We start from the raw sequence: 13,078 nt of genomic DNA, 5'->3' as shown, positions 1-13,078 counted from the left end.
AAAATTTCCTTGAAAAAGTTAAAACAATACAATTTCAAATACTTAAAAAGCTAACACTATGCTATGCAGATAATTGTATTATTTAATATTCTAAACAGCTGAAACTTTTTGGGTACTTTTGATAAGTTGTGGATCAAAAATTCCCTGGCCAGGGCAGGGACACCACGTGTTATTTAAGATTTGTACTGAGGCTGGATGATCTTGACTACATTTTTAATTTCACTTGTAGGATTAGGAAGGTGGACTAGATAGATTTTAAAATAGGCTTCAATTTCCAAACTTGCATGAGTCAGCAAGTCTGTGCAAAATGGATTTTGGGGGTTCTTTGTATTCCCCTTTGGTAACTATGCGGCCTTGTGGGTAGTGTGGTTTAGTGGATAGATAACCAGCCTCAGAAGTAATATGTTTATTGATTTACATTCTTCATCTGACATGCTTTCCTCTGACAGTTTAGGTAATTACTTCAAGATCTTTGGCAAGTGCGCCTTCCTGTGAGCTGGGGAAGATACACTATTTTGTTATGGTTGAGAAGAAAGATTTGTGTTGCTGCAATGTCTCTTAAGAGATCTCAGTTGAGCTTTTTATCTGAGGTGAGAACAGCATCTGGAAGTTCTTTTTCTCCTTTGGGATAGAAGTCACACCTCTCTGCTTGTTAGAACCAGCTCAGATGCTCAAAAACAAATTCCCAGAAATGCTGTCAGTGCCATCTTGATAAGGAAAAGACATTTGCCTTTGTTCCTGGATGCTGTGAAGTTGAGTTGAACTGCAGTTCAAATGTATAGTTCAAGAATGACACCTTTGGGAGCCTAAGAGCAGGAAGTGGTTCAGCCTAACAACATTCCCTCCTTTTACCAGTTCTCCAGGTGTCCTGTTGAGCGGGGTGTTCATCTTCTTGTGCAAGTCATGTGGAAAGTACATGGGTGTGGGCAGGAAAGGGTCTGCACAGAGCTGGTTCACTCTAGAGTACCTGTGCCTGTGGTAAGCTATATTGTTAAAAAAAAAGGAGTAAGTTAAAATTTCCTTTGTTACTAAATTTTACAGATGCAGATGAGATGCAACTCTAGACATGATTTGTTTGTTGGTACTGCTGTTGAGACTTGCTTTCTCTCCACAGTCCTGAGAAGTCATTTGTACCCTAAGAACAAGTAAAACACTCATTTCTCAAATTAGGTAATTAACCACAAACACAAAACCGAACACAATAGACACCATCACTTCCCAGCCTTCCAGAAGCTGAATGCAGTTTCCCTGGGAGGCCTCTGTCACTTTGAGCCTGGGATGAATCAGAGTCTTCTCCAGCCAGGTCTCTGGGCTGGACAGTGAGGGCCCTGGAGCACCCATTGTCTGAAGGAAAAGCCACTCCAAGCTTTTCACCTTCACTGCTACTTTATTCTTGGAAGGTAATAAGAATGAGGACTGGGCACTGTTTTATATGCTTTACATATTTTCTCATTTGTTCTTCACAATTATTGTAGGGTAGGGGTTGGACACTATGATTTTACAACAAGGAAACTGAGTAAAACAACTCACAAGGTTAAGAAGCTAGAATTTTAATCCAGGCTCTCAGATTCAAGAGCTTGGCTACTTTACCTTCATACACTAGGCTGCCTCCCATAATTACATTCACGAATGTAGATGTTTCAACATTTCTTCTTTGGATACAGACTCCTTTATTCAAATTGAGTCTTGGCCAAAGAATAAAAAAATGCAGATAGAAATGAAGGTGTGTGACTGAAGTAGACTGGGAGTGGGTCAGGTCTGAAGCCTTGATTCTTTCCTCCCCTTTAAATAACTCTCTAGTTCCCAGGACTCTTAGGGACACAGTCCTCTTGTGATTTGATCCTCATCAGCCTCAATTTGTCTTCCCTCTATAATACATGCAATACCTGACTATTTAGTCAGGGGCACTGACCTCTTTTCCTTGTCAAATAAAAAAATGACAACAGCCAACACAACAACAATCATCTAGGGTGAACACCCTGTTTCGAACCATAAATATATAGGTCATATAATAGAGTTGCATCTTACTGGTCATGTTGCACAATAATTCTTGGTACCAGAAATCCTTATATGCAAATATAGGCACCTAATTTTTTTAGAGTCACTTTGGAGCAAAACGGGTAGGTAATTACTATTATTATTTGTTTTTGTAAATCAATCAAAACCGTACTTATTTTTTGTCCGATTGGTAAAACATACATTTTTTGTTGTGCTGCAGAATTTTAGTAATTAGTTTATGTGTTCTGTGAGATGCAAAATGTTGAAAACTGCTTGTCAAGTAGATCAGCATTGTTAAAAACTCAATCCTTATTATTCATGGATTCTGTATTTGCAAATTCACCAACTTGCTAAAATTTATTTGTAACCCCTAAATCAATACTCTGAGTTTTCACAGTCATTTTTGGACACACAGAACACTGAATATTTTAGTCACCTTCTGCCATGTTCAAGAAAAGACACCAGCATTTGTGCTGTCTGTCATGTACTGAACCCAATAAGCAGAGACAGGGATTGAATCTTTATGGGTGTTTTATTCAGATGGCTGGCAATCTGAGAACATGGTGGGTTCACACCCTAATAGGCTGTCTTACATTTTCTTCCCAAGCCAGCCCTTTTATACCAGAGAACAAAGTGAAGTGAAGGGTTCTGAAATTCAAGGAAAATTAGATTAAAAAAACACTACAGTATTCTTGCCCTGGGCAGTTAGCTGTTCCCAGGGGTGGGCAGTTGTCTGTCTCTCCCTGGAACACATGGCCAGGATGCCTCCACTTGTTCCCCAGGCAGTAATCTTTAGTGGTGCCCCAGGAGGTCAGCTGTCTCTCCAGGGAGTGGTGGGCCTTATCTGCAGTTCCTGAAACAATAGCTTTAACATATGCATTACTTACTAGGCTTGTAACTATTTACCTTACACTAAAATTTTCCAGCTCTTGAGTCCCCTATCATGAGGACAAGAGCCTTTTGGGTTAAATGAGTCTGCTTCATAGAGAAGACAGAATGAGAACATTTTAGTGTTTCTTTAGCAAGCGAAATGGTATGGAATTGTTTTCAAGGAGAAAACAATTTCATAAAGAATTTACTTGGCCAGTTAACAAAACTTTTCTTTCTTGAGCTAAATGTAGTCACTTCTATTATATATCCTGAAGCCTCTGTCTCTCCCGGCTGAGACATGTGAGCACTGCCAGGGGCCTGGAATGTCCCAGCAGGGTAAGAATAGCCCACAATGAGAGATGACTCCTGCTGTCTTCTGGTCACTGCAGTTGTCAGGAACACTCTGCCTTAGAGGTGAACAGCTCTGGGGTGTCTTAACTTGGAGACAGAAAAACTGACCTCTTGCTCCTCGGCTCAATTCTTTCCTTTTATATTTCCAGCTCTCATTTTTAAGCTTCTTGTAGATAACATACATTTATTTCTGCAAAGATTTCCCACCTCCTTGGAGATCACAGGCTTCTGTCTCCAGCAGCCTTGAGTCTGTGACATTCTGGAAGAATGGACCGTTGGGACTTGCTAGGGTTTCTCATTATCACGTTAAACTGCAACGTGACCATTGTGGGTGAGTACAAGAAATACCCCCAAAGCTCTTATCTTGCTTTTGTTTTTTATTTTTTTAAATATTTTAGTTATCTATAGAGATGGGAAGGGTGGGAGAAAGAGAGGGAGAAATACATCAATGTGTAGTTGCCTCTCTCACCCCCCTACTGGGGACCTAGCCCACAACCCAGGCATGTGCCGTAGACTGTGAATTGAACCAGTGACCCTTTGGTTCATAGGCCAGCGCTCAATCCACTGAGCAACACCAGCCAGGGCTGTTTTTGTTTGTTTGTTTTTTAATTGGTTTGCCTTGTCTACCCCCAAGACAAAGGCCTATGCACTACTGGAGCAAAGAGGTCTATGGGTTCAAGCTTCTGATTGTGTCATAGCTCCAACAATCATTTAAGGAAGTCTGGGTGTGAGTGTTGCTTCTCTCCTTGGGCCTCTTCTTATTGACATTCTGGTGCTGAGTCTGAAGAATGAAGCAGGTGGAAGGAATGTTTTTGTGTAACTCTTTTATGGTTGCCTTACCATAAAAAGAACCAATACAGTAAAAGTAAAAGAGAAATTAATGCCTCAATTATGCTTTCTTCTTGTTCATCTTTTTAGAGTTTAATCTTGAAGTTTAATTTGTAAAGATTAGCAATTTCTCTTGTGCTTTAAACCAAATCCGATTTTAGTTCAGTTATTTTTCTTAAACAAAGAAAGTGATAAGGATTTCTGAGTTTAATGCAGGTAAGGCAATTTTTAAGAGAAGTATGGGTCACCTAGAAAAAGAAATAGAGACAAGGATTAGTTGTTGATATTTTTCTTACTCATTATTTTGTAGAACTTAAACAAAATCAACTTGATCTTTAAAAGTTTGAGTCAATAACCTCATCACATAATAATATTCTTTAATTTACTTCATTTATAATAGAGTTTTGTTTTTCTTCTCTCAGGTGATGTTTTCTCTATCTTATCATAAAACAAAATATTTACAAATTATTTTGTCTGAGTCTGAAACATGTTCCAAAATAGTTGACTCATGATAGGAAAAGAAGACTTTTGAAGTTATTTTGAATCCCCAGCTTGGCCATATTTATTCATGATAAGTTATAAAAAGATAAAGTTTATTAATTCATAAAATTGAAATAAGGAAAAAGGAATTCTGAATTACTGAAAAATCTGAAAAATTGAATGTTCTTAAAGAAATTTGATTGCAAAAGCCATAAAGCAACATTAAATATAAGCCCTGCTATTACATGATGTTCTTTTGAACCATTATCATAAAGACTTAACTGAAATTAACAGTTGTATTTGTTATGTACAGTAACAAGAATGCATTAACATTCTTTAAGAAGCTTAATCTCCTAAACTTTTTTTCTAAATCTTCCAGTCCAGGAGACATTAACAAAAGTCTGAACTAGCAGAGTCAAACATTTTTAGTATTTATGCTTCTTTAAAATCTATTAATCTCAAAAGCATTTTACAAACAAGTAGTTCAAACAGTGTCTGACACGTAAGTGCTGGATAAATATTTGTCACTTGTGCTAACTCGCTGATACTGTTGCTGTGACTGAAATACATGCTTGTGTATCTCACATTTCACTCTCGTCCCAGTACACACGTAAATGTTGTTGTTAGGAGGAAGTATGTTTGCACGGTGGTGCCCACCCTACCTCCTCTTTTTCAGGTAAAATCTGGCTTATCTTCATGATCCTGCTGAGGATTGTGGTCATCATTGTGGCTGGGTCCCCTGTCTACCAGGACGAACAGGACAGGTTTGTATGCAACACCCTGCAGCCAGGGTGCGCCAATGTCTGTTATGACATCTTCTCCCCAGTGTCCCACCTGCGCTTCTGGCTGGTCCAAAGTGTGTCTGCCCTCCTCCCTTCCGCGGTTTTCAGTGTTTACGTCCTGCACAAAGTATCCGAGCTCGCTGTCTGCGGCCCCTGCGGGCCAGGTGGCGGTCCCGGGGACCAGGACCCCGCTGACTTGAGCCCTGAGGATCGGCGCTACTCGCTGCCCTACAGGGAGGGGCACAGTCTGGTGGTGCCAGATTTCTCTTTGGGCTATATTGTGCAGCTCTGTCTGCGGACCCTGGCAGAAATAGCTTTCGGGGCCTTGCATTACCTCCTCTTCGGATTCTCGGTCCCCATCAGGTTCTCCTGTGCCCACGTTCCCTGCTCTGGCGCAGTGGACTGCTACGTCTCTCGACCCACGGAGAAGTCCACCCTGATGCTCTTCCTCTGGGCACTCAGCGCTCTCTCAGTGCTGCTCAGCGTGACCGACCTGCTCTGCAGTCTGCGCAGTAGAATGCGCAGGTGGCCGGGCCCAGCCAGGGGCCACTGGGGGCCCAGGGAAGAAAGTGCGGCTCTCGAGCACCCTGGCCAGTGGACGGGGGGGTGCGGTGCCCACAGCTCTGGTAGTCAGTCTGCTGTGTCAGGGCTGGTGGAGCTTCCAGATGGGGATGACACTGAGGGGCTACCCTTAGCTAACGACAAGCTGCTCAGGGCTTGCACAGAGCCTGGGGGCAGACCCCGCACAGAGGGCCCTCAGAACCGCCAAAGCGAGCATCCCTTAATGCCCCGCAGTCTGCTGGCCTGGCCCTGCCCATCCACTCCGCAGCAACCCCCCCGCCTCCGGGCTGGCGCTGGGAGCGCCCCCCTCCCGGCGACCAGAAGGTCCGAGTGGGTGTGAAGAGGGCAGCTGGGCAGTGCAGTGACTGAGAGAGGACGCGGACCCGAAGGTGCAGCATCACTTTGGCACATGGAAACCTTAAAGTTCCTGGAGAATATCGACAGGCAAGAAGCCTGGAGAATATCGACAGGCAAGAAGGCTATCTGGCCTGCCACAAGTGGCTTCAGACTGAAAGCTACAATGATTAATTGAAGAGGGTCAGGTTACTTACTGATCACCTTACGCTCTTGATTGGTCTTTTGTCTTATTCTTTACCATGGTATGTGCTTTATGTAAATAAAGCATGTTCCTTATATTAGTAGAGCTCATTAATGTTTTAATGTTTTCTGATGAATTATTATGAGGGTTCTTTTTGTTTGTTTTTTTTCTGCTTTGATAAAACAGGTATCTTATGCATGTCATCAATAGAATCAATAGAGACATTAGTTTAACTTTTCCAAACCCCTTTAATAAAATTAATGCTGATTGTGATATCCCACTTCATACTTCATTGTGTTATAGGAGAAATGACAAATGCAGAAAATATGACTAGTAAATAATTGGGGTCTTTTGGGCATCTTTGATGGTTATTGCATTCAGGTGGAAAGTTCACAGGCTGTGGGTGGACCCTGACTTGTTTGTTGTTTCTGAGTGTGTTTCTGAGTATTTGTCTTCACTGAGGAAAGGGAGGTGAGTGGCCCTAGAGCTGTCCCACGCTTTCCAGTCTGGATTTTGCCTGTGTCCTTGAGAGACTTGTGCAGTTCAGGTTGCCCTGAGAGACCTCATGCTCCAGTGGAGAGGAGAGACTCCAGGATTTCTGTGGTTTCACAGTCCAAGCTCCTCCTTTCTGTGCGTGCAATGGAAAGCGCTGCCACTCTTCTGGGAATGGACCTCCACAGGTCCTTGCTGCACTTCTCTGCATTGTCCTTCTTTGCAGGATTCTGTTAGAACTTTAGTGCTGCCTTTTACTGCTGGATGGGAGGACACAGTGCAGCAGGAAGAGCTACTGTGGATCAGGACACACCTGCTCACCTGCAGCAAGAGAAGAAGAGCCATCTGGAGGTGATGAATATCCTCCGGTCTCCAAACACAAAATGTCCAAGAAAGAGGAATTTCCCTCACCTGTTCAAATAATTAAAAAGGTAAACAAATGTACTCATGAAACCAATGGACACTTGTAACTGTTCTAAAGAAGATTTTGACAATGAAATATCTGCCAGAATGGAGAATAACATCCTACTTGATATATCTACAGGATGTGAAAGCAATTGGTTAAAACTTAAAAAGAATAATCCAAATTGGTTTGGCATAAAGACATTTGAATGAATGTGCTTATATTTAACATGTGGTAAATCAATTTCTTTCTCTCTTGCTCCTCAATTTATTGAAAACTGTAAGCCATGACTCAGACTTCTTTCTTCAATACTTAGGTCAATGCCTGCACATAGCAAATAAATGTGATTTTTGAGCCTAATACTCCTAAGTTATTCAGGGGCAAATCTGGTGTTTGACTCTTGACTCTTGCAATTCTAAGGTTGGAAAGATATAAGAATTCTCTAGGGCTTCATTACTATTTGTTTTCCCAAATCAATACATGGTTTTTATTGCATCTTTTTTTTGTGTGTGTGTGAAACTTAATGTTTACTTACAAGACACTATAAGATAGGAAATTCTACATAGAAATGAGACTCATTGAAAGGAGAAGTTTCATAAAATATGTACAGTTTGGAAATATGCAAGTATAGTTTCATTGTAAAAATGCTACAATAACAACCACATTTAAAAAGAGTTCTAAGTATAGAAACAGCAAGACAAACTTATACCAAACATAGTACAACACAAACAACATTTTATGCTTCAGCTGTACAACCTAAAAGTTAAAGGTCTCAGAAGCGCCATCCTGAACTTGGAATGTATAGCTGTCAGAGGTAGTTTCCTGCACAACATTTTGATCTTCCTCTTCCTCTACAGCGAAATACTTCTCAATCAAGTTTAATGAAGCTTTGTATACAGATTCATTTTCATAGTTTTGTAGAGCTTCAATTTTGTCTATACCTACACATTCTTCAATCGTTATACTAAGTTTCTCAGTTTCATCTAGTTTCTCAGCAGCCTGGAAGATATTTGAAATGGCATCCAGAATAACCAGAATAATTTTGGTATCTTTCACATTTAAGAGGTTCACCAATGGTTCTGTTATACCACAGTGAACAAGGTATACAATCTGTTCAACTGTTCCACTACTTGTATAGTTGGTCACAGCCCATACAGCTTACTTTTGTGTCTTAAAGTCTTCCTTAAGAGAACAACAATGAGGAATGGGACTAATCCATGATTCACAACTTGTATCTGCTCCTGGCAGCCAGCTGTGATGTTTGACATTGTCTATGTAGCTTCCTTCTGAATATTAGTCTTAGAGTTCATTAACAGGCTGGGAAACACAGCAAGTTCCCTCGCATCTATTACAACCTGAGTCTGTTCATCTGTTCCAGTGACAATATTTCCTATGGCTCTTAGTGCAGGAGTCACAGTTGGCAATTCAGTAGCTCCCAGGAGCTTCCCAAGCTGGGGCATAACTCCTGTTTTCACAACCATTTCAATCCATTCATTTGGACCATCAGTAAGGTAGGAGATGGCCCAGCAGATATCTGCTAATACTTCTGGGTCATCAGGATGCAGGAGATGAACTAAAGTAGGAAGAATCTGCTCAACAGCATCTAATAGGTGTGCAGGATTCTTGCTGCGACAAAGGTTTGACACTGTTCAGGTAAGATTACAGAAGTAACCACATGCTAAAGATGACATATCAGGAACTGCAAGAAGAGCCAACAGTGGATCAACTGCACCGTACTTGATAACCAAATCTCCAAAAGCTGAACCATCACCTGCGATGTTTCCCAGAGCCCATACGGCATGGGGAGATGTCAACACAGAAATGAATGCTGGGATAGCACCTCCATCTACTACAGCCTTTTCTGTTCCGATGTCCCAGAAAAAATGTTAGTGAGGGCCCAGGAAGACTCAAACTGAATGGGACTACAATCAGTTCTGCCCAAGAAGGACACAAATTTTGGAATCAAACCAGCCCAGATTATACTGTCAATTGGTGGTTGTTTTTCCCTAGAAAGCAGTTTCCTTGAAGCCTGAGTAGCTTGGAGCTGGCTTTCCAAATTGTTGCTATTTATGCCTTTGATAATGTCCTCAACAGACCAATTTATTGTGCCCTGGTTGTTGTGGTTTTCCTGCAGTGGAGAAGTAGCATCATCAGGAAATGAGCTTATGTTTCTCCGTTTCAGCATCTGTTCATCCTTCTTAGCTTTTCTCGGCTCTACATTAACTTTTATTTGGCAACGTCTCATTTCCGTACTGTCTTTCCCCTTGTTCTTAAATTTGTTAAGGCAGGCAGCTGGTAGGTTAACAATCTCATTGGTGGACATGGTTATGAGACAAAGAGAGATAGTTGCACAGCCGGCTTTTCACAGGAGACGGTGCAAGGTGGACATGCTGCGGTTTGGTTGCTCTGAAAACACCCAACACTGATCAGCACAAAGACCATGTGTTGCATCTTTAAAACATCACAAATAAGTCTGAGGAATCATCCATCAGCTTGCCATTTCTATAGCTGGACAACTTAGATCTTATTCATCACCCTTCTGAACTGTTCCTTTTTCAGAAACATAGATACTATCCAAAATTTTTCTGATATTCTTGTTAACTGTTGTGGCTTGCTGAATCAAAGCAGCTGAATTTGATACAAATTTCAATGTTGTTTCCTTCAAGAACTCATCTTTCTGGGCTTGAGATACTGAACAAGCAATGCCTGAACTCATCTCAACCCTGTGGATGTTTTTTTTTTTTCCTCTCAAAATTTCTGATTTCAAGAGAATCATTCTTATAACGGAAGCCTAATGTAATACCCTTGATCATGTTCTGTACATGACTGCAGATAATGTGAACGGTGGCCAGTTCCTCTCTATTTCTCCACCATTTATCAACCTGGAGCCTCTTCTTTTTCTCTCAAAGGAGACTGGGTTCGACATTGATGTGATTGAAGTCCCTCTGTAGGGTGCCTCTGGGGCCCTTCACAACTGCATCCCTTCAGAGGGATGTTGACAGTCTGATTGCTGAGAATGATCTTCATCCTTGCAGTAGATGCTACAAAGAGCTTCATTGCTATTTTAAAAGTAAGATCCACAGGCCCCTCAAACACCCCAGTACTAGTACTGATAATGTTGAGTGCTGAAATCAACTCAATATTGGTGGTGTGTACTCAGTTAGGGTGACCGAATAATAGCTGGGAGAAGAAGGTGGAAAATGTTGAGTGGGGCTTCCTTCTCAGCCAGGGCCTGTGTGAGATCTGGGCAGAGCATGTCTGTGCCCTTTTCCTGCTGGAGTCCATGTTGAGGTTTGGGTTTATAAACAAGTGTGACTTTATTTGGGTGGCACTGCAAAGGGCTGCTGTGGCTTCTCTGCTGATGTCCACAATCCCACCATCAGATACTCAGAGATTTGAGTTTGATTCATGGAAAAATGTACATACTATTCAGAAAAATGGGTGCTAAGAGGGAAGAAGAGAGATAAGGAGTCAAGGGTAGGATTCTGGTTTCTTACCCTATGTCAACCATTACTTAATAGGCCACTTCATTTCCCTGGGCCTGTTTCCTTCTCTGAGTGACAAGGGACCCAGACTGAATGGTTCCTTAGTACTCTACAAGTTTAGGAATCCATCAATGAAATGCGCAGCTATTAGTCATTTTACCCTAATAGGGGCAATTCTTTAGGTCTTTCCATCCTACTATCTGCCTCAGCACCAGGTTTTGTTTTTGTTGTTGTTTTTCCTAGAGGGGAAGGGAAGGAGAGAGAAACATTGACTGGTTGCCTACCATATGCGCCCCAGCTGGGAATGAACCCACAACCTTAGGTATGTGCCATTACAGTTGTCCCATTTTTGTCTCACCTGACTGGGGATTGAGCCTGTAACCTTTTGATGTACAGGAAGATGCTGCAACCACCTGAGCCACCCAGCCAGGGCTCAGCACAGGTTTTGATGAGGTGCAGATGGGCAGAACAAGAGAGACCTGTATGTCCTGGGAAGGGCTGCCTGGAAGAGGGATGGGGATCCCATGGAGAGCAGGAGGGGCTGAAGACAATTCGTTGACTTCATGCCCTATTGAGTGAAGGCAGAGGGCTTAGTGGACAGACACTAGGCTCACTTGATGTGACCCCACCCTGTGAGGTGCAAGCTTGCAGTGTCCTGGAACCTGACTGGCTATATTAGTATGAGCGGGAATGCATCGTTGGAACATGCTGATGGAGGAGACCCTCGTCTACTCTTTGCTGTAACATAGGACATCTAGTTTTGTAATTTAGGTTTTGAAGTCTTTAAAAATATTTTTTCAAGTATATTTTACTGATTATGCTATTACAGTTGTCCTATTTTTGTCTCACCTTTATGCCCCCTCCACCCTGCAATCCATCACCCTCCAGCATTCCCCGCTACTTAGTTCATGTCCATGGGTCATACATATAAGTTCTTTGGCTTCTCTGTTTCTTATACTATTCTTAACCTCCCCCTGTCTATTTTATGCCTACTCATTATGCTTCTTATTCCCTGTACCTTTACCCCCATTCTCCCCTCCCCCGCACTGATAACCCCCCATGTGATCTCCATTTATCTGATTCTGTTCCTGTTCTAGTTGTTTGCTTAGTTTTTGTTTATGTTTTTTAGGTTCAGTTGTTGATGGTTATGAGTTTGCTGTCATTTTACTGTTCATAGTTTTTGATTTTCTTCAATTTCTTAGATAAGTCCCTCTAACATTTCGTATAATTAGGGCTTGGTAATGATGAACTCCTTTAACTTTACCTTATCTGGGAAGCACTTCATCTGCCCTTCCATTCTAAATGATAGCTTTACCAGAGAGTAATCTTAGATGTGGGTCCTTGCCTTTCATGACTTCAAATACTTCTTTCCAGTCCCTTCTTGCCTGTAAGGTTTCTTTTGAGAAATCAGCTGATAGCCTTATGGGCACTCCTTCATAGGTAACTCTCTCCTTTCCTCTGCTGCTTTTAAGATTCTCTCTTTATCTTTAATCTTGGGTAACTTAATGATGATGTGCCTTGGTGTGTTCCTCTTTGGGTCCAATTTCTTTGGGACTCTCTGGGCTTCCTGGACTTCCTGGAAGTCTATTTCCTTCACCAGGTTGGGGAAGTTTTCCTTCATTGTTTGTTCAAATAAGTTTTCAACTTCTCGCTCTAGTTCTCCTCCTTCTGGCACCCCTGTGATTCAGATATTGGAATGTTTAAAGCTGTCCCAGAGGTTCCTAAGCCTCTCCTCATTTTTTGAATTCTTGTTTCTTCATTCTCTTCCGGTTGGATGTTTATTTCTTCCATTTGTTCCAAATCGTTGATTTGAGTCCCAATTTCCTTCCTGTCACTGTTGGTTCCCTGTATATTTTGCTTTATTTCACTTTGTGTAGCCTTCATTTCTTCCTTCATTTTGTGACCAAGCTCAATTAGTTCTGTGAGCATCCTGATTACCAGGGTTTTGAACTTTGCATCAGGTAGGTTGTCTATCTCTTCATTGCTTATCTCTTTTTCTGGAGTTTTGAACTGTTCTTTCATTTGGGCTATGTTTCTTTTTCTTGGTGCACCTGTTATATTATAAGGGGGTGGAGCCTTAGTTATTCATCAGGGTGGGGCAACAAGGTTATTTACAAGATTTTTTTTGTAGGATGTTGCAATCTATTGTGAGAAGCTATTTTGAATTTTCTGAGTGTAAATTTGGTTTCTGGCAAGAATTTATGAGAAGGGTGGTGCTTTGTAGATGAGGAGAGGGGACACCTGTGCTTCTCAATCAAAGACTTGCAGAGGATTTCCTGCAATGAAAATC

The 13,078-nt window shown here is 41.7% G+C and overlaps 1 protein-coding gene and 1 pseudogene across 1 annotated transcript; one reads left to right on the top strand and one right to left on the bottom strand.

Annotated features, from left to right (window-relative positions):
- The first annotated feature begins 3,453 nt into the window (after nucleotides 1-3,453).
- On the top strand, nucleotides 3,454-6,210 carry GJD4 (gap junction protein delta 4). The gene is made up of 2 exons (XM_024574752.2): nucleotides 3,454-3,550; nucleotides 5,204-6,210. The coding sequence occupies exons 1-2, from the start codon at nucleotides 3,487-3,489 to the stop codon at nucleotides 6,208-6,210; spliced, it is 1,071 nt and encodes a 356-aa protein (XP_024430520.2). The 5' UTR covers nucleotides 3,454-3,486.
- A 1,849-nt stretch (nucleotides 6,211-8,059) lies between these two features.
- On the bottom strand, nucleotides 8,060-9,626 carry LOC112317870 (importin subunit alpha-1 pseudogene; annotated as a pseudogene).
- Between the last annotated feature and the right edge of the window lie 3,452 nt (nucleotides 9,627-13,078).

This window comes from Desmodus rotundus, chromosome 4 (genome assembly GCF_022682495.2).
Source record: "Desmodus rotundus isolate HL8 chromosome 4, HLdesRot8A.1, whole genome shotgun sequence".
Lineage (NCBI taxonomy): Eukaryota > Metazoa > Chordata > Mammalia > Chiroptera > Phyllostomidae > Desmodus > Desmodus rotundus.
The sequence above is the reverse complement of the archived record's forward strand: the minus strand, read 5'-3'. Positions and strand labels throughout refer to the sequence as shown.

What these genes read in the sequence shown, in the direction of transcription:
- GJD4 (XM_024574752.2), top strand. Translation starts at nt 3,487, where the DNA reads ATGGACCGTTGGGACTTGCTAGGGTTTCTCATTATCACGTTAAACTGC. An exon ending in CTGCAACGTGACCATTGTGG is followed by an intron (nt 3,551 to 5,203) that starts GTGAGTACAAGA and finishes CCTCTTTTTCAG; the next exon opens with GTAAAATCTGGCTTATCTTC.